The 21585-nt window shown below is 48.7% G+C and overlaps 1 protein-coding gene across 1 annotated transcript in view; it reads right to left on the bottom strand.

Moving 5' to 3' along the window:
* Window positions 1-1802: 1802 nt before the first annotated feature.
* TSPAN2 (tetraspanin 2) overlaps window positions 1803-21585 on the bottom strand; it is a 39729-nt gene continuing 19946 nt past the window's right edge. The window contains exons 3-8 of the mRNA XM_054564804.1: window positions 14982-15079; window positions 13574-13648; window positions 12094-12192; window positions 10364-10435; window positions 6411-6494; window positions 1803-3901 (exon numbers count right to left, since the gene is read on the bottom strand). Of these exons, the coding sequence (XP_054420779.1) occupies window positions 3836-3901; window positions 6411-6494; window positions 10364-10435; window positions 12094-12192; window positions 13574-13648; window positions 14982-15079 (494 nt within the window). The 3' untranslated portion in view covers window positions 1803-3835. The remainder of the gene's footprint in view (window positions 3902-6410; window positions 6495-10363; window positions 10436-12093; window positions 12193-13573; window positions 13649-14981; window positions 15080-21585) is intronic.

Below are 21585 nucleotides of genomic sequence, written 5' to 3'. Positions count from 1 at the left end.
TCCCCCCCCCCCAAATGTATAAAATAGCAGTTTCAAAACAAAGTAAAGAAAAATAATTCTAACATTTGAGTGGGTTCCATCTTACAAGGCAGAGTAGGCCCAAAGAAAAATATAGGGACTTTGTCTGAGGCTAGTAATACCAAGTCTTTGAATTAAAATAGAATTGGGAAATATATCAAAAACTATTCATTAATTCAGCAAATGAATGTGTTCAAATAGGTATTTGTGGAAGCATCTTCAGTTAAACATGATTACATATGATTTATAATTAACAAAAAAATCTCCCTGTCAATATAACAGTACTTAATATTCATTAGTTGCCACGTATACTGAGCACTTTGTTGGTTACTTTTTTTAATTTAAATTTCTTCTATTTGATATTTGTATAGGACCCCCCCCCCAAAAAAAATACCAAAACTTTGGAAGGGGTCCTGGCATACCAGCTAAAAACTATATGAAGCCAGCACAGATTTTGCTTTGTGGCATTCTGGGTATATTACTTCTGTTCTTCATGTTTCCACATCCCAAGGAGATAGTCGTTTGAATAATGGATTCTTGGAATGTATTTAGCTTTTGTAATTTAGCCTTATAATGAGGATATCAACAAAATGATGAATGACATTTTGCATTGGGGTAGTCTTTTTATCTCTCAGAGGATACCTCCATATGATACCTTTATCTCCTCAGGTATATTTTATAGGAAAAAATGAATCACATTGAAATAAAAAACCTTGGTCTTTCTTAAAATATGCCTTTCCACAGATTTGATTTTGATGAGTCCAAAATAAGATGATGTACTTAATTGACTGGCTTCAAGGGCCCGTGAGTGCACCCCCCTCGGGAAGGGGAAAGCGGGGTGGCTGACACTGGGTGGGGGCGGTTGGCTGGTGGTCAAAGCAGATGCCAGGGGAGCAGTGAGTCAGAAAAGTTGGGGTGCGCCTCCTGGATTCCCAGTCGCTGTCCTTAGAGCCGCGGGACCACGTTTTACCCATGATACAGAGTGTCTCATCCCTTCATCTCTGATAAACTTCTTTCAAAAGGGAAGAGACGCAGCCTCCTTCACTGCCTTCTTCACTCAAACCTCATTCTCCCGAGCAAACCCATTAGCATTCCTCGCGGCGAGAGGAGAGCAACCTCGTGGGCGCCTGCAGGGAGCGCTACCTGGGCCCTGCCCTGGCGCGCAGGTCAAACCGTGGACGACAGGAGCTGCTCTGGGGGAGGAGGTGTATACTGGGTGAGACACTATTACTTGAAATATAACCACATGCAGTGGGAGCCCTTAAGGTGTGGCTTTCAAGTCCAGCTCCCGACGTCTAACTCTGTGGAAGGGTTACCATTCTTCCCCTTTTTTCATCGTATTGTTTGGGTGATTGGTAGTTGCGCCTTTGGATAAGTTGTGTGAAGGTGTGTATCAAGATATAACAGGACTTTAAGATAAACAAGCAATTGTAGTACATAGAAAATTTAATTTGAAATATCTTAAATATTTCATCAAGAAGTTTTAAGTCAAGACTTTGGCACCAGATGCTTAAGAAAATGTTTGGGTCTGACCTCATATCAGTTCAGGTAAACAGACATAAATAAAATTTTATATTTGTGTGTGTATATACGTGCACACAAATGTATACATGCATATACACCTACACACACGTGTATACATGCACACACATACACACATGTATACATATATTCGTTATATATGTGTATATATTCAAGAGATACATACCCAAGAGCTATATATAGATTCAAGATATATAGGAATTCAAGATGTATATACAGATTCAAGTTATATATAAATCTGCCCTCACTAAGAGGTGGAATTCTCCAATTTTACTCATGGCACATAATTTGGAAAAATCACTCCAAAAGGAGTGCATTAATCATGTATGGAACAGACCTCTGCTCTTCTGCACTTAACTGTTGTAGTCTTTTTTAAGGTTGTTAATTCAGATATACAATGAAACTCACTTCTGTTGACACTGTCTGAGCTGAAAGAAACCTGAGTGTACACGTGGGCGTGTCCCGTCTTCAGGAAGACAGATGAATAAAGCCATCAAAGACATGGACTGTTTGTTCTTTGCTGAAAAGGTTGTGTTTCTCAACTACTGGGTATAAACAGCTATTTCATGAAGCAATTTTCTTAGATACAGTAAAGCAGCTATGCACAATTCAACTTGCAGCTTGCTTCCAGTCTGACTTTTTTTTTTTCTCCCCCAGAAAGGCCTAGTAGCAGTAGCAAGTATGGCAGAAGGGGAAATGTCATTCTCTACAGGCCTGAGGCGATTTCCAACCGTTAGGCCTTCTCAGTAAAATGGTTTGTAAAATTTCTTGGAAGAGCACACCCAAAGTCTTGCGTTCCCACACGTGTACAAACCTGCTTGGTGGTTTCAAAGTCCCCGTACTTTCACTTTTGTGTGTGTCCATTTCAAATGTAATAATAAGAAAGGACTCCATGATTTACTAAATGTACCAAGTTATTAAAAATAGGCAAATATGTCCATTTAGATCCTATATTTGGGTTTACACATACTTAAAACGAAGCATCAAGACCATAATAGAACATGAAGATTTTATTTCTATAGGGGACGTGCACTGTAAAAAACGGGTGTCTGTTGTGTGTGTGGAACTCTTTTTGTTTCCTTGAGTTGTCTCTGTGCACAGACAACCAGGAGAAGAGGCTTTTCTTTGTTTCTTTTGGGTTGGTCAAGGATGCTCATGATATAATATTGGACTTATGAAGAATTTTGTTTTATTTATTTTAAGTGGTGAAAACTGTAGTTTTTAATCTATAAAGAAGGACTCTCTAGGTGAATAAATAAGAAAAATACAAAAAATTAGGAAGATATGTAAACTCAAGTAATGAGGTATTTTAAAGACACAGTGCCCGTAAAAATTCTCTTTCCCACAATTTACAGTTGCCAGATCTCTTACTTTAGTCTTCCCATCCTTACATTTGGGGAAATACAGAGAAGTCTGAGATAAAAGCCCTTTTGTGGCTGTGAGGGTTGCAAAAGTTGAGCGTAGCATCAGAAAAAGAAAGTAATAAAGCAATATTGAAACACCTTTATGTAAGAACAAAAATATTTCCTTAAAAAGTTGTTAAAAGGCTTTTTCTTTTTTAGTCCTTACAACAGTCACTTTTACAGGACACATGATTGTCTGTGTGACCCTCTTTCCAGAGGGAGGTTTTTTTTTGTTTTTAAATACTAGGAAAGTATGACTTATTCAAATTAGATTTTCCATGCTATGTTTAGTTGTACAGATGTATTTAGGTCTAAAACTGTGGTTTACTGTATTCTGGGGAGAGCATGTATATAAAAAAAATCCTAGGAACCCTTCCACTCTCCTCAGACCTAGTCAATTTTAACACTGCACCTCGATCTCTCCATTCCTGCGGTTTATTGCTTCTGTTGATGAGGGATCCCTGAATTCTCTGCACCTAGCTTTCTGTGGCTAGACTCTGAGAAACCCATCCATTATTACTTAAGTTTATCAATGTTTTTTATCTTTTTCTTAGACTTAAATATTTAATAACTTGTTCCTTTCACTATATAGCAAATCAGGAATTTCCAGCAAACCAGTTTCATTCTGTGTAATGCATACACTGGAATCACACAAATTACACACAAATATGCTCTCAGTCAACATACACAGGCATTCACCCGAGGGGCAAGTCAGTAATGAGCCAAACGTACGTACATACATGTGCAAATGTACAACTGACAGAAAGGTATTTAAATCCTAATGTCCTTTGAATATTAAAAATGAGCCAGGAGACAGCTCCTGTGACGTTTATATGAAAGCTCTAGGTTGCATTTTTCTTGCACAAGTAGCTTCATATCACATCTCTGGAGTTTCGTATTGCACAGCAAAGGACCATGCTGAATATCATGCCGAGGATCTGAAAGAGAAGGAAGCGCTTGTTAATGACTCTCACATGATAAAAACTGACGAAAAGCTCAGCAAAATGTCTGTGTGTCTAACTCTAGTTAACAAATAATAGAACCAACGATTACCGGTTATCGATGGCTTTTTTATATGCTCACTCAATTATTACTGGTTAAAGACCTCCACATTCACTCTGCTTAAAATGCATTCCTACTTTATTATTGCTAAAAAGTAACAGGGCTCTGCTTTAAGCAAAGGGCTCTGCATCTAGCTTCTAGAACCATTGTTAATAATTGTGAAAGACTAATAATACACTACTGATCTGGGAATTTTATGTTTCAGGTTAATTTCAGATCTCTTCTACATTTGCTCTGAAAATTGTTTATAACCATTAGGTGTTTAAATATGCCTGTGATCTAAATAATTGTCCATTGTTGGAAACGCTTTGAATTTTTGCAACAGTGACTGCATATTAAAAAGTGGACCATGTCTTCATTCCTGGTCCATTTCTAGGTATAAGTGATGCTTCACTATTTAACTCAATAGTTTTACCAAAGCATAACCTAAGGTGTTTGAGGTATGATATTACTGATGTCTTCTCCGTCTTGGATAATTCTCGGAAAAGCCAAACACTTGGCAAGATCCGTAGCCACTTATATGGTTTGAACAGAAGGTCCTTGTCCTCAATCATTCCCCCCCCCTTTGCAGAGCCGGGGGAACGCTCTCTGTGGGGACAATGTTCATAAACTGTTGTCAGTGTTTGTTTAAAGAAATCAGTACCATGACTCTCTGCTCTCCCCTCAATCCCATCCTGTACCACACTAGGATCTGTAAGTGCCAAGGTAAAGAAGACATGTGTTTATCAGTTATTTCAGAAGGGCGGGGGTAGACATTAAGTAAGGGAATGGCCTCTGAGCTTGGGCAGGGCTCCATGCCTCTGGCTGACTCGGGACCAGTGTGTGGCAGGGGAGACACCTAATGGACATTTGGTTAACTGACGACACTGTGCAACTCTTACACGTGAAGAAATGAACTAACGGAGAAACTCGGGGTGGGGGTTTGATTCAAGATGGCCTATGGAGGGAGTGCAGGCTGGATGCAACCGCGGCTTCATCCGGGCTGTGATCAGAAGGGATCCCCTCAGAAAGGCACTTTACAGGCCTCCTCCTGCCGCTGTCATGAGTCAGTGTGACTGCTTCTAGGACGCTCATTCATCGAGACTGGAGAACTGTGGGGAGGGGTCTGTCTGGTGCTTCCGTTCTATAGAATGCTCTCAAATATTGCACCGCAGAGCAGTGCTCAGGCTAGCCCCGGGACAGGTGGGAGGGCCTGCGAGGTGTCCCTGGATTGGGGTCCTCGGCATAGTGCATGCATCCACTGCCGCACCCCTGTGCTCTAAACAGAGAAAAAAGATGCTTGAGTGTCTCCCCAGACCTGCCAATTCGTTGATTTCCTTGCAATTCCCATTGCCCCTGTCTTAGCTTAGGTCAGGAATTAGCCTACATAGAGGGTCACAGGGTAAGTACTGCCTTAGCGTTAGCTCTTGGCACTCAGATCCTGAGCAATGGAAACCACCTCTGGACTGGCTCCGCCTGACTCCAACCTTGCCTCCAACCTTGCCTCCCTCTGACTTGATTTCCACGCGGCACCACAGGTCCTCAGTGGTTCCCCTCTTTCTAGCCAAGGACACATAAAGACCTCAGTTATGTGGATCTTCACACCCCCTCCCTGCCATCCCTTGCTGGCTACTCCTTCCATACCCTCCTGTCCCTAGCCATTCTTGCATACTCTTCTTTTGTGCCTCAGAAGTACGGAGTCACCGGCAGTGCCTGGAGGCACCGCGACCCACGCTGTCACATATGGCTGCTCCCTCTGCCTGGATTCTAGGTTTAGAAGCACACAGACGACCCAACAGCTAGCATTCGCTGAGTGCTGTGTTCCAGGCACTATGCAAGTTAATTTCTAATAATACTTGTATGTAGTATTGCACTTAATCTTCACAACAATGTCATGGGGTCAGTACATTAAAACCCTCATTTTACAGGTGGGGGAATTGAGGCACAGAGAAATTATGCTTTCCCATGATCCCAGGGCTCGTAAGTGGCAAAGCCAGGAGTGGAAGCCAGGCGGCCTGATGCTGGCGCGCACGCTGTTTGTCCCACGCTGCGCCGACTCCATAAACCGCGGGGGAGGGGTTAACCTGGTGTTATTTCAAACTCCTAACTGCAGGAAGAGACCCAGAATTGAAAGTCACTTGTCTAATTTAAGCTTGGTGGCTTTAAATTGGGAAGTTTACAATAATAAACTCACAGTCATCAATGTTATGGTATTTGTATCTTATTTTAGAGAACTCGGTGTTAATGTATTTAAATAGCTTTGTTCATAGATGTCCTGTCAACAAATGGCTTTGTCCTTTAGAAGACACCTCTCCTAAGATACCGCCATCACACTCAAAGAGAAACAAGATGCAAAGGTACGAGGCTTCTCAGAGGGCAGAAAGGTCTGTTCTGAAACTTTCTCACCGTCAGACCTGCAACTCCAATACCAACAATTCCGATGAGCTGGAGCTTAACGCTGATTACAGTCTCAATTTCATCAATGCAATTCTGTTGGGAAAAGAAAAGTCAGGAGTAACACCTGATGGTAGAGTAGTCCCCCCTTATCCGTGGGGGATACGTCCCAAGACCCCCCCCAGTGGATGCCTGAAACCGTGGATAGTACCGAACCCGGCATCTGGCACTAAAGATAATCGCCAGCATTGTTGGTGCATTCTTAAACACTAAGCTCGTTCTTTATACACAACCATGCGCTTTTTAAACTTAACATTAAATTTCAAAAATGTCTTCTTTCATGAAAGATTCTTTAAAATTGTAATCTTAATGGCTGTAAAACACTTTATCCTGTGGTAGTACATAACTTATTAAGACAGTCCTCTACTGTCACGTATTAATGGCCTACTGGGATTTTGCTCTTATGAATAACAGTGCAGTGAACACCACCACATGGAAGTCTCCGTCCACAGCTCTGATTTCTTTTCCTTAAAATAATTTTGAGAAGTGGAATTTCTGGACCAAAGGGCATGACCATACTTAACCCATTAGTCATATACTCCTATTGACCTCTAAAAACTCTGTACCAATTTCTCCGACAGCACTCATTTTACATCATTTGTGCCCCACACTACATATTATCATTAAGGAAAAAAACTTGGCCGATTTCATAGGTTAAACAATGGCATCTCTTTATTTTAACTTGCTATTATTTTTAACATTACTACTAATCGCCTGTAATTTTGATGTGCTGAATGGCAATTTGGGTGTCAGATTTTCTGAACTCTCTTCTCGCGTCCTTTGCCCAAAGGCAAACCATGGGAAGGGCGCCCTTCCTCCTTACATCCCGCTTCACGCAGCCCGGGCTCTGTCCTCACGCCGCTGCCAGGCCGCCTCCGACGCCAGGCTGCCACTTTTTAAACGCTCCGTTCGGCCAGCTTCCCTGTTCATTCTTGAGCCTTTAGTTCCCCCCATGAACCCTCGCGTTCTCTGTGTCTGCCTTGTTGCTCCTGCTGCTCGCTGGGGGCAGACCTCTCCGATGCCCTCCTGCCAAACGCTTGCTAATGACCTCTCGCCCTGAGGTTTAGCCCAGAGGTCATCGCCCCGGGTAGCCTCCCGGTCCCTGCAGCCACTGGCCTCACCTAAGCGCCCCGCCCTGCTCTCGCAGCACCGCCCAGGGTTGCTCAAGGTTAGCGCGCCCCTCTGACACTGCGCTCACTCCACCACTGCTGTCACCTCTGCCAACAGACCGCGAGTTCCTGGAGAGCAGGGACTTTGTGTCACTGGCCTTTGTTTCTCCAGTGCCTGGTAAATGCTGAACCGGCCTCAGTGGCAGCACCTGGCCCTGGTGATGTTCCCTGTCCCCTTGTCCCGCCTCCTCGCTGGAGTCTGCCTGCTCCTAGTTTCCTTACTTAGCAACTCTTCCTCTGGTCCTTTTTAAATGTTGTTCCCCAGAGTTCTATCCTTGTTCTTCTTTTCCTCCAAACCTAAGGGAACAAATACAATCTACAGCTTTAAGATTCCCAAATCCCTCTCCTGAGCCACAAACCAGATTTTCCAACTGCCTACTGGGCGTTTCCATTTGGAACTTCCACTGGCTCCACCAAATCCCCATGTTAAACACTGACCTCACTTTTTTTTCCCTCTAAAATTTTCTTCTTTTTCTTCTCTATTCTTGGGCTCAATAAATGATACCATCATCCCTCCAGATGATGAAGTCAGGACCCTGCAGTGGGTCCGTCTGTCTTCCCTCATGTCTCACCTGCCACTAGGTCCGGCAGATTTCACTTTCTAGAAGGCCTTTTTCTCCCCATTCCTGCCGCTCAGTCCAGCCTGTTACCAGTTAGCACCTCTTGGCCGACGATGTGGTTAGAGCCTTTCCAACTGGTCTCCTCGGCTCCGGGTTTTTCATCTCCCTGCAGTCCTCCCTATTGCTCCTACATCAAAGTCAGGAAAATGCAAATACCATCCCAGAGCCCACTTGCGACGGTAGTCTAAGCAATCGGCACGAAGTCCAGACTTCTGGCTTCACAAGAGTGTCTGAGGCCCTTCGAGAACAGGCTCCTTCTCTAAAAGGACTCTTCTGGGCGGCCCCTCCCCGACCCCACGCCCCCCTGAATACAGCTCCCTTCTCAGGCCTGGCGCGTGCCTGACGTCCTCTACCTGGAATACTCGTTCTCCTGTTTGTTTGCTGAACTCCTATTCATCCTTCAAAATTCACCCTAGGAATCATGCCAGGGGAGCCTCCTGGGAGCCCCCGAGTCCTGTGCCCCTGGCTGGGTCTCAGGCTACCCTGTGGGGCGATGCCGCCTCCCCCCACGCCCCGTCCCATGTCTCCCCAGCCAGAGAGGGTGAGCCCTCCAAGGCAACGGCTGCCTCAGTCACTTCATCCAACTCCCATGGACTCAGGGAGTGTTCAGCGGGCGCTTCACAATGCAAACTGGGAGTAAATTCTCCTCCACCCCTTCAGGGCCGAATGCCTCAGGCCTCGATGTCACTGTTCCCGCATTCTCCTATTTTCCTCATTCCCCACGTGGTACCGGCGTTTTCCCTACCGCTGCACTGAAATCACAGGGCCAATGCCACTAACAGTTTCCTAAGCACCAAACCCAACGAATTACTTCCAGCCTTCCCGTTCTTGTCCTCTTCCCAGCATGTGACTTTATGGACACGCCCCCTCCTCCCTCGTTTCCTAGGTGCCACTGTAGCTCCGCTCTCCCTGCCTCCGACTCCTCCTTCACAGTCTATTTCTGGCTTCTCGCCTTCAGCCTACCTCTTAATTGCCCCATTTTCAGCCACCTCTCTCCTCACCCACACTCTCTCCCTGGGTGCTCCCACCCACACCCACGGCTGTAGCTACCACCAGGATGCTGGGATTCCACACCTGCATCTTCAACACAGATTACCTGGAAGTCCCACAGGCACCTGAAGTGCAAACTTGACCGAGGCCGAAGCTGCCCTCTGCCCTCAGGATCTGCTCCTCCCCCCGCACCCGCCTCCCTCACTGCGCAGACCCTCTGCCCACCCAACCTAAGTCTGAAGCCTCAGCTGCCTCCCCTCCCTCCCGACTCTGGCCCAGCCAGTTGTCCAGGCCTGTTGATTCTGCCCCGGGAACATCTCTGAATCTGTCGCTTCCTCTCCCACCCCACCGTTGTGACTTGCTCTAACTCCTCATCCCCTCTTACCAGGGTGACCACTGAATGTCACCAAAGGGGCCGCTCTCCATTAGCCTCTAAGCTTCAGCTCCGCCCGGCACACCCCGCAGCCTAAGTGCTCCCTCTACAATGCAAAACCGACGGTGTTACCCCTCTGCGCTTCCCGAAGCCTGTGAAATCCCCAGGTGTGAAATCACGCCTCCGACCGCCTCTCCCAAAAATGCTCTTCGCCGTCCGCCCCGGACTCCCTGTCCTGCAGTCCTGCAGGCTCATACGGCCACGCCTCTGTCACTGCTGCTTTCTGGGCCTGGAATGACCTCCCTTTGTCAAAACTCAGCTCAAGGACCCTGTGCTCTGCGAAGCCCCCCTAACCCCGCTCTGTCTGCGCGGCGCCCCGCATGGGTTCAGGTGCAGCGGCATCGCCCGTGGCCCGTCTGTGAGGCCACTGAGGAAGGGACCTGCGCTTTTCACAGAGTGCTCAGAACCTGGTGTAGTGCCCGATACATGGCACTCAATAATCAAGCACTGAGCAGCACGGTGTCCCTGTGGAGGGTGCGGGGCGGCATTCTTGGGTGCGCGCCTCTGGCCCGGGTGAGCTTAGTGAGTGCTACCTGCACCATTGCCCCGGTCCCCGGAGACTGAGAACCGGCTCTTACTTGACAAAGAATAATGCTGAGGCCCAGATGGCACTGGGAGAGGGCCTTCTGAAATGACAGTCCCCTCCCAGCAGGCAAAACCCATCTTGTTCGAGAGGCTGCTGGAGACGCTTACCTTGGGTCCTGGAAGCTCCTTCGGGCATGTGGGTTGGACCTGTTCGGAGCTTTCCTTTCCACAGCACTGAAACTAGAGTCAGAAAAGGCTTTTAGGGCACGGGAGGAGTGGGGGCGGGGGGGCCGTCTTTAAGGCCCGGGGTGCCGCGGCAGCAGGGCAGCTCGGGGCGGTCACCGCAGCCCGAACTGCACCCAAACCGCCATTTCTGGAAAGAGTGGAGAGTCACATGCTTGTGCGGGCAAAACAAGAAAACGACTTCTCTGAAGTTGCCTCAGGTTTATGATGGGAAGTGACTCAAGGCAACCCAAACTGGCAAGAAGTTAATTTCAGTGTCTGTGTAAACTGCCATTTTTCGGACAGGAGTTGGGCCTCTAGTATTTTTTTCTTGCAGCCTGGGAGTAATTTAACCTGCTGAGTAGCTTAAGTTTTATGAGCTTCGGGAAGGGCTCATTAACTGGGGACAGTCTGGGTCGGAGCAGAGAACAGACCACAGTACACTCCAGGGGCTAAAGACCAGGGCTTGCAGGCTGGCCAGCAAGCAGGTGTCCTGCCTCAGGGCTGGCCCTTCAAAGACAAAGGAACCTGTGTGCAGCCTGACGTCCTCGGGGCAGCTGAGGCTGAGCGGGTACGTGGTTGGTGCCTTTCAGGACATTCCCTTGACAGACAAGAGCTGGGCTCCCTGAAAACACGTGGCCCAGAGGCTCACGGCTCCTCCTCTGTGTCGCAGTGGCGCAGAAACCCCACGACTCGGTCAGCCTTCCTTGACTGAGTGCACGTAGCTCAAAGCCGTGTGCTGATGGCAGGACTTTCCAGAAGGAAAGGAACTGGCTGTCTCACGCACTCCTTTATTTTACAAACAAGAGGAGCTGAGTATCAGGGAGGCAAGGAACTTCCTAGAGGTCACAAAGCCATCAGGGGGCAGAGCTGCAGCTGAGAGGGAGCTTTTCTGACTGGTCATGGCTGTGTCTGGTGCGCCATCATGCCACCCTTGGAGAGAAACCGACAGTGGCTACTTTCTTGGAGCTCTTGTCTGTTGGCTTTTGTGTCCTTGGGGCACATGTCCTGACTTCCTCTCGTGACCTGTGTGCTGGGCCGCTTCCTCCTCCGGGTGCTGTGCGTACCACGGGGGCGGGCCCACGGTGCTGCTGCTTGGCTTCGCCGAATTTGCCCTCATTTATTTATTTATTTATGTTAGAAATTTACCAAAAAGACAGTTTTGTTTCTTTCTTAGTGTTTTGAAAGTTAGGCTTATGGAATTGTAAGACCCACTATATAAAAGCCAAATAAAATTTATAACTCAGGAAAACAAAAAATTTAGTTTTGTACTATTATATTTGCCAGTCTTTGTGAATTAAAGCTGCTTCCTTGACTATCATGGCAAATAATAATATGCAAATAATGTATTCTATGATATGAATTCCAGAGCATCTCTTCAGGGTGGGAAAACAGCATAAACAGACATTCTGTAAGAAACCCTAGATATAGTAAGATTCTTTAAGGACATTTTTCTTTTTCTTTAAGGATTTTTTCAACAGTAAACTTACAGTATTAGTATGCAGATAGAAATATATGTATACACACATATGCATATCTATACATTATAACATATAATTTATAAAATATATGCAATATCACATGCATCTTATTTTTAACCCAGGTGATCAGAGAGAACCTGGCCTACAAGTTTTATTTAGAAGAAGAGATTTTAAGGAAGAAGTAAAATTACTTACTGTTGAGTGGAAGGTAATGAGAGTCCCATTTCCCCTCCCCTTGTCTTTCAGGTAACCGTTATAAGCCTCTTCGTACATGGTCTGGACATGTCGTATCGCCTGAAAGGCACCAGGAGACCCAAGGGGACAGTGAGTAGAACCTGACTTCTATCCCATTTCGAATGGGATAATCTTATACTAGAGATCCGTGTTTTTTGTTTTTGTTTTTTTTTAATCACAGACACAAGTCTAATGAAATTTCAAGCATTCTCCTTTCCTCAAGGAAAACCTCCTCTTCCTTACCCTTCAAAAATACAGCCTTTCCAATATGTTTTTCTGTATTTTAAGATAATTTTGCATATAGGGAACATATTATAGGATCTGGGGTTTCTAAGATACTTTCTAAGATGGGAAGATAGACTAACAAGAATAATTTTCATAGACTAGAAAGACTGCTTACAAGGGGGGGTTCTTGAACCTGAATGGGCATCAGCATCAACTGGACCCCACGTTGCCAGGCGACCCGGGTGACTGGGATGTGTGGCGGGGATTTGGACCTATGCTTCTTGCTACCCACTGGTTAAAGGGACTCAAGTCTTCTCATGACATGATTTCAAAGGTGTTCATGACCAAGGAAAACTGTTTCAGCCTTCAAATGTCCCATAAAATGTGGAGAATTCCTCTAACTTACACACATAACCAGCCACCTTAGGAAAATTCCAAAGGAGGGAATATATACTTATTCTACATATTTACTATTTTTTAAAATCTAAAATAATTTCACAAACATGACATTGACAACTCATATGAATTTATGTGAAATACAGTAAACTTAAGATTCCAGTCTTCTTCCTTTTCGGAAACACCTCTCTTTTCCACAGTGTGTTTTAAGCATCTGAACGGCCACTTCCTCTGTGGGTTCTCCCGATGGCCTATTCTGGACACCTACAGTCTGCGCACAGATCTAAATTAACTGGCTTCACCGGCACCTGGAGGTCAGGCTTTAGGCGTCGAGCCTACCCCGAAGGACAAACGATAGTCACAAGGGATGAGAATGCACGTTCTTCCCCAACCTTCTTTTTCACACTTGCAATCTGACTTCTTTTTTCCCTTTCAATAAGGGATAATCTTATACTAGAAATTCTTTTATTTAAAAAAAAAATCACAGACACCTTTATAAATCTAACAAAAGCTATGAATTGGCTCCCCGGAAAAATGTGTACATGTGTGCACACCTTAGGACACCAGCCACCTTAGGAAAATTCCAAAGGAGGGAATATATACTTATTCTACATGTTTACTATTTTTTACAGATGCCCAGCTCAGATGCCCAGTTCTGTCCCATCCAATGCCTCTCAGTCACAAAGTTCTGTGTAAATTGTATTTGTGGGGGTTACTTGGTTTTGTAACATCACTATGGGTCTCAATAGGCTCCTATCTTTTTCCATAACAAGAACATTTGAACCATCATACAAAGAAACTGGAAGTAATTTTTACTTACTACACTCTTGCCTATGAAGGCAAACACTCCAGTGGTTACTTCAGCAGCAAATATCACCAGTAGGCAGGTGAAAAACTGTAGAGAGAAGATACCAACGTCATTAATTCAGTACCTTTACAACTTACTTAGCCTCTTTGATTCTAGTTTCATTTGAAAAACTTCAGACAAGGTGATTGCTGAGAGCTGACCTAGCTGGAGGCATTTGTCCCTTAGTGCCATGTAGTGTGTCCGCTCATTCATGTACTCGCTCATCAGTCCACTGAACAAGTGTTTATTGGGCATTTACTTTGTGCCAGGCACTGTCCTTGGTGCTGGGCACGCAGCGGTGAATAAAGACACCTGTGCCTCTGCTGCCACGGACTTATGTCGGAAAGGAGTCCATATGATAAAGGAATAAAGCAATAAAAAAGTCGCGTAAGAAAACTTCAGACAGTGATATCAAAATCCCACTACCTAGAACAGTGCCTGACACCTGTATTCAGTGAACACTGGGTGGACAGAAGAGGTTCTATAAACACATAAAATAAGAGCAGGAGGCGGAGAGTGATGGGGGCGGGGCTGGCTGTGAGGACGACGTGACCGAGACTGCAGCCTGCAGGCTTCTCTGCAGAGGTGGCAGCGGACGCGAAGGTGTGCCGGACAGATTTCTGCTCCATCTCTTGGGTCTGCTCTGCTCTAACTCAGCTCAGTGATAAAGAAGACAGAGAGCTGCTCAGCGGCAGGGGAAAGGCAGAGGGAAGGAAGGGCAAGGAGACGAAGAAACGGATTTTAGTAGAAAAGGATTTTACGTACTAAAATTCAAGGCTGCCATGGCGAGGGCCAGGCCGCCCATAAACCTGCTGTTTCTGACTCCTTGGGGGGAAATAGAAAAAATAACTCTCTTCCTGTCCATTGTCTCCCTGTGCCTCGTTTCTCTCAGGTCACGCAGGCATTGGATGTATAGCAGTTAACAGAAATTATTCCGTTTAAAAAAAACAAACAAACAGAGGCTGCTTGTTAAAGCAAGCCGCAGGAGGGACGTTTGGGGAAGTTACTGCTCTCAGACAGCAATGCTTTTTCTTGTTGGTAGCAGCACTTCCCTGCCTGTAGGAGCCTTTTGGCTGCCCCACTTGCTGTGAAGTAGTATTTTTTAAAAGAACAATCATAATTGCCCCTTTCAATTATTAGACACTTTTCCTCCCCAAAGTGCTTTACACTAACGACCTCAAGCCACCGCCCCCCCCGCCCCCCCCCCGCCCACTTTCCATAAGAGGCAGGGACAAAGATAATACTGTTGTTACTCAAGAGATGGAGAAACCGAGGCGCGGGGAGGGGTGACTGCCAAGGTCGCGGTGGGCCCGGGAAGGGGCTGGCGTTGGAGGCCAGACGTCGGGCGCCCTTCAGACCAACTCCCTGGCGCCCCACTTACAGATCCGAGCACGCACTGCGACTCCCGCATGGCTCCGCAGCAGCCGAAGAAGCCCACGGCCATCATCAGGGCCCCTGCGCCGACCAGCAAGTAGAGCCCTGCGGGGAAGAGGGCGGAGGGGACGCTGAGCGCTGGCCCCAGCAGGCCCTGTCCCCGCACGGCCCTGCCGCGCCGCTCAGCGTCCGCAGGGCAGGACACCAGGCTGCTAGTAATGGGGTGACGCCCGTGGAACTCTTGCTGAGCCTTTACTCACCCGACTGAATGGGCACAAGGATCCTGAGAAGCAGGGCCCCTCTACCCTCAGCGCACAAAGAAAGCTGAGCTTGCGGAGGTGCGGGGACCGCTCACGGGCCCACGCCCGGCGAGGACTGAACCGCGGGCTGTCCCACCCCCACCGCCCCTGCCTCAGCCACCCCACAGGCCTGCTGTATGCGGGGCACTTCACCGTGGGGACTCCCAGTCCCCGGAGAGTGGGTGTTACCCTCACTGGTGTGAAATTGATGACATGCGTCAGAGGGTCAGGAGCCACGGCGGGGCCGAGACGCCACCCACAGACCCCAAGAGCCCCTTGCCTCCCGCGCAACTCGGGGCTGAGGGCTGTCTTGTCTCCAGAGGCCAGGAGGACACAGCTTCTGGGAGGGGAAGGGCCGATGGGCAGCCGAGGCACAGACGTGGAGGCAGCCAGAGGGCGGGGCCCGAGAGCGGCTTTTCGGTTACGCAGCCGGGAGGACGCCGCGATCAGGCAATGAGGTTCTGGGTGGACCACCAACTTTGGCGGCGACACCACACACACTGGACACGCAGGCGGCTGCGTTACAAGAGCAGTCCCGAGGGGAGGTGGGGAGGTATAATGTTAAAATTAATATACCATTAACTGCATTTATTACGGGCTTATTTTCTCCAGGCACTATTCTGAGCACCTAGCACAGATTTATTCATTTAATCTTCAAGAAGCAGGTACCATTATTATCTTCATTTTTCTTTCAGACAGGGGAACTGTTTAAAAGGTTAAACCGTTTGCCCAAGCTCATAGAGCTGGGATGAAAATATCCCTCTGCCTTACAGCCAGCCCACAGCCATTGCGCTGTCTGGCCTCTCCAACACTAACAGCAGCCTTCGTTGGGGGCGGGGCGGGGGGGGGGGATTTCTCCTCCTGCTGAAGTCAAGCCACAGGAACCCACACAGAAAGAAAAGGGCAGAAATGTTCTTGTTTCAAGAGAAGTTAAGCCAAGTCTTTCCTTATTTCCTCCTCTGATCCTGAGATAAGTTAGAACACAATACAAGGCCTGGCACTTGACTTGCTTAGAAAAATGCCAATCACCTCTATTTTATTTTTTTGCATTTTAGTCATATGAGTCATCTGGAAACCACTCCCAGTCACAGCAGGGCGGGGAGCTGGGTGCCACCTCTGCGGGGACACCCAAGCCTGGCCTGTAGGGCACCTCCGGGGGCCCCGCTGGGTGCCCCAGTGGTTTGCGGGCAGATCGGATCTGTACCCTGACAGGGCGCGGGGGCCAGGCTGCGCTGCTTCCTGCTCTGAGCCTCTCCTGGCTGGGGAAGCCCTGGGTTCTGCACTCCTGAGGCAAGTATTCATTTATTTCTAGCCCTGCTGGCTCTGCCACTTCCTCCCGTCTCCCCTCCTCTAAAAGAACAATTTCATGGGGAATGGATGTGGGAATGAAATGATTCGATATTTAAGTAATACTACTGTTGGCCCACTGCCTAAATACCTTATTGTTTTAAAAAATTTAGTTTGCAAAGCTCTTTTATTGCTGTCATCTCTTGGCTCCTCAAAACAGCCCCAAAGGCAAGTGTTATATTTCTGTTTTACTAATGAGGTCAGGGAAGCAAGAAGGCTCCCAGCAGGACGCACAGGCCTGCAGCCCGGTTCCCACGGCACCGAAATGGGCTGCAGGGCGGCCACACGCCACCCTACGCAGTCAGCCCCCTCGCAGAATGTCTCATGGGTGGACCACCTTATCGGAACGACTTCCTGCTTACAACGTTCTTTGCCTCCCCACCGCTACAAAACACAGTCCACAGACTCTGCTTGTGGCCACAGTATAGGGACCTGCCCCTCTGGGTCCTTAGCCATCCTGCACTCCGGCCACGTGGGGATTCACGGGGGACTAACCCAGCCTGCTCTTTTCCATTTGGTGCATTTGCAGGTTCTCATATACGTCTTTCTCTGTAGATGTTAAGGGCACAAACAAACCTTCTTATCATCCTACCTAGAATATGCCCAGCACATGGCAGAAATCTAAACCAGTGTTGTGGCATGTGAGGATTAAGAGAGAGCAAATCAGACCTCAAGTTCTGGATGGGCTGTCTGCCATCACTCACGGTGGCTTAGTGATACATGTTGGGAAAACATCCCAGTGGATATCCAAGAAGCCACCACAGGGCTAGACTCTCCCAAGGTCAAGTAGATAGATGAGAAAGGCCCTGGAGAGTCGAATATAGGGAGGAGGGGTGTTCCTGAGGAGGCCAGGGTGCTCCCCACTGGGAATAAGCACGCTTGGCCCCTCGGGCAGCAATCCCTTCCCCTTCGAAATAAGGAGCTCCCCAAGCGCATGCCCTGGCTTGTACGCTATGCCATGCTTAGGCTATCAGCGCCCCAAAATGCACAGCCACACACCCTACAACTGCTCCTGAAACGGCCCAGCAGCTCCAGTCCCTGAAGCCTCTCCTTTGCGAAACTCAGTGTGTATTTGGGGTGCATGCCTCAGCCCAGTGCCAACGAGCCCTGCTTGTCGGAGCTGAAGGGAAAATCAGAAGAAACCCAACAAGCAGCAAAGTCCCTGGGCCTGCTGAATCCAGTTCCCAAATCTAGATAAAAGCCTCCGCACACCACTGTGGCTTCTAAGGAGGCCTTCACTTTTTCTGATCGGACCCCCCAAATAGCTGTTGAAAGAACACACTAACTGAGCGTCACATTTTAATTCCAAGACGGTTTCTGTGCGGCCCTCTCCCTCCTACAGCAGCCAGTGTGACAAGTGTCTGACCTAGTTCCCAACCCCCCACGCTTTCTGAGTCCTACTTCCCTTGACTTGAAAAAAGAGAAACCACTTTGAAACTGCATTTTTATTACAGCTGGGCCTTGGGATGCCAGTGATCCCCGGTGACAGGCTACCAGAAATTCCCTGACAATTCTATCACTTGTTTCATAGGCTTCAGATGCTTCTTTTCAGGTTAGAAGCATCTTTTGAGTTAACACCAAAAGACGCAGCAGCCTCCTCAAAGCCTTGTCTGTATCGACTCAGTGGCAAAAGGCTTCCCTCTTTTAGTGACTGGTTAGTGGATGGCATGGTCATCAGCTGCAGTGGCTTTGTGGCAGCAGATTAATTTACATACCCGGCTAATGACTATTTTTCCCCTAAAAATATTTTCCTATGCCTCTGCAGCTCTCCCTCCCCTTGCCCCCCAGCTTGCCCAGGATGCACATAATTAATTATACGTGTGTCTAGAGTATTAGATGGGACTTAGTTTATGGGGAAGGTAAGGTCTTGGGTTCTCTCTCCCAAACAACAACAGCCATCACTTATTGAGTCATTCAACACAAAGTGTAACCACCGCCACTTCCTGTGACTCAGCCTGCTCTGCGCAGCCTCTGGACAGTGCAGCTGACAGGAACCTGCCACCCAAGAAGACAAGCAGGGGTATCAGCCACTCCCTCGTTCTGACTGCCTGGCTTCTAACACCCTCCTGTAGCCTTCCATCTCCTGTTCGCTCATGCGTCCTGCCGGGCGACTCTCTCCTCAGCCTGCCTCTTTGCAGCAATAACCACAGCAAGTATTTATCCAGGGCTCGTTACACAGCAGGTACTCCGCTTGAGCACAGCCGTATGTTAAATCATCTCCTGCTCCCATTGCCCTGTGAGGTTTGGAGAAGGATTCGTATTTCCCAGCTGTGGGGTCTGGGACACAGAGAAGTTAGGTGATTTCCCTCAGACGGCACAGCAAGTGGCGGGCAAGGCTGGACCTGCGCCAGGCGGGGACTGCACAGTGCACGCCCTCCCTCCCGTGCCGCACTTTCCATAGGGGCCCCAAAGGACGGCGACTCTCTCAGCACAAAATCTGTTACTTTTGCAATTGGTAAGTGGCAGGAAAAAAGTGCTTGAGCGGGGTCTACCCTTGATGATTTGTGGGTGTTCTTGTACAAGCACAGAGCTGGGAGCCAGAAGTCTAGGCCTGCCAACTGTGGCTCTGGGTAAACCTCTTACTCCTCAGTTTTGTTATCTGCAATATGTCCATAATGACCTACTCTAAGTTCTTGTAAAAATGCTTTGGAGGTGTTGTCCCAACAACGTAGGCTACGGCCCGTCTCTGTGATGCGGCTACCACGACTCTCGGGTACGACTGAAAACCCAGAAGTAAAAAAAGAAATCACATCACCAGAGTGAGAGCGTTTACAAAGGCAAGCCAGTCCCTACACACGCAGCCCTGGAACGCCTTCCTTGCGCATGACATCCAGCCACAGTGTGAGCCAGGGTCCGCGGCTCTGGATTCCACAGGGAGAGGCAGCTCGCCAGCCGGGGACCCTGCAGAGCCAGGCGGCTGCTGTTTGTGTGGGCAACCCCTCCATGGAATAACCTGCTCACGTCGCCTGCTAGACATGACTTCATGCTTTCCAGCCTGCCAAGGGCTCGGGGCACCGCTCCCCAGAAGCACCCCTGGGGAGATGACCCCTGAGGGGCCTGTCCCTCCAGGAGGCAGCCCCAGACCCGGATGGTAGCAGGAAGCCAGAGGGGCAGGTTGGTGGAATTCAGAGGACGCTCGGGGCTCCTCCCAGGAGTTCACCAAAGGACGGAAGTGGAGACGGTCTAGGGAACACCAGGTCACTCGAGTCTCTCGTGCTGCCAACTCCACCCTCGCCAGGTTCTCCTCTCCCGGCGTCAGCAACCGGGGGACACAGACTGGCCACAGGCCTCGGCCTCGGCCTGGCGCACGGTCCTTGAGGGGAGGCAGCAGGCGCAGTCTGTCTAACCGCCCCGCTCCCTGTCCTCATTCCTGACTCCCCTCACGCTGGAGCCAGTAAGCCTGTCCCCGGCGGGGTGAAGTCATGCCCAGGTCTTTGTCTCAAGAAAGGACCTTCTCTGCGTCAGCAAAAAGGAAGAACCAAGGATCCAGAAAGGAAAGCATCCCCCCAAAGATGGAAGGTTTCTTCTACAATGTGTGGCAGTTTTCTGCCCAGAAGCAGGGGGCTGAACCTCTTGTCTTCCCTAAGTCTCTCTCCCAGACAGGACTTGGCCCGGAGGCCCTATTTCTTTAAGAGCCACTTGCTTGGGCCAAACCTGTCCACAAACACTCTTTAACGAAAGGCACGATAAGGGTTTAATGGGTTGATTGTTCTGGAACCTATTCTGAAAAGAAAATACGCAGATCAGTGAACGGCACCCAGGGACGTGGAGTGAGGTTCCCCAAACTGGGCCTGCTTCTTTTTAAAAGTCCTGTAACCTCACGCCGTTTGCTCCTCAAGGCCGTAAATTGTGTCCTGGCGTATTTTTCTTCTTGCTTTATCGCTACAGAGCAGGTATCTTTCCTATTTGGAAAATTGTTTATGGAGGAAAGAAATAACAATTTTTATGCACATGTATACTGCTCGATTTCTTTATAAGAAGTATGCGAAGTGGAGAAAAGGTCTCTGAGTTCCTGGGAACAGGCACAGGCCTGGGCATCAGCAGACCCGGGCTGCAGGCTGAGCACCTCCTCCCACCTCCCCCCACCTCCCCCCACCTCCCCCCACCTCCCCCCACCCCCACCCGCGGGGCCGGGGAACCACCGCTGATGCCCAGCCCCCTGTTGCCTCCCTGTCTGGCCTCTAGGCTCCTTACTCGGCCTGGTGCTAACATTCTGTGATAACCCACAGCCTCGAACTTGGCACATAGACCACAGGTGCCTTCACCACCAGCCACTTAAGGCTGACTCGCAGAGGGGAGGCGTGGCTGACAAGCCAGGACTGAGGGTGGGCAAAACCACATCTTGCCCCCTCGTTGCTTCCAATTTAGAATGATCCTGATGCCCCCTGTGCAAATGCCACCAAGCACAAGCAAGAGGGACTCAGGCCTGCTGTGCAGACTGTTGTTTTCCCACCGAGTTTACTTCCTCTTCTCCATCAGAGGAACCAACCCCTGTGACTCTCAGTCCCTGTGGTCTGAGGGGTCCGAACGGCCCCAGCTCCGAGGCAGGGGTGAAGCCCAGGCTTCAGCTGAGCCCATCCTGACCAGCTGGCCACAATGATTGGCTTGGGAATGAGCACCCAAGACTGCCAACAAGAGGGAGGCGGCTCAGGACTTGGGTTGCACTTTTGTTGCCAGAGCTGCCCGGGAGATGGTGCCCGGAGCTGCAGGCAGCCGTTTTATTGCGTGTAGAGGAAACCTACCCAGAACAGAGCCAAAGGAAAGCAGAGCTCAGAGATGGAGACACACTGGGTCCAATTACATCACTTGCGTCCCCGAGAACAGTGCCAATCCTGGACTTTTCAGCTATGTGAGTCAAGAAATTCCTGTTTTGCTTAAGACGGTTTGAGTCACGTCTCTGTGACTTGCAATGAAACGAGTCCTAAAGGTAAGTCCAGAAAGACAGGAAGTGTCTTGCACCCCGAG

Source organism: Pteronotus mesoamericanus, unplaced genomic scaffold (genome assembly GCF_021234165.1).
Source record: "Pteronotus mesoamericanus isolate MK-2021 breed Mesoamerican mustached bat unplaced genomic scaffold, CSHL_Meso_final scaffold_99, whole genome shotgun sequence".
Lineage (NCBI taxonomy): Eukaryota > Metazoa > Chordata > Mammalia > Chiroptera > Mormoopidae > Pteronotus > Pteronotus mesoamericanus.
This window is presented reverse-complemented; position numbering and strand designations above follow the sequence as displayed.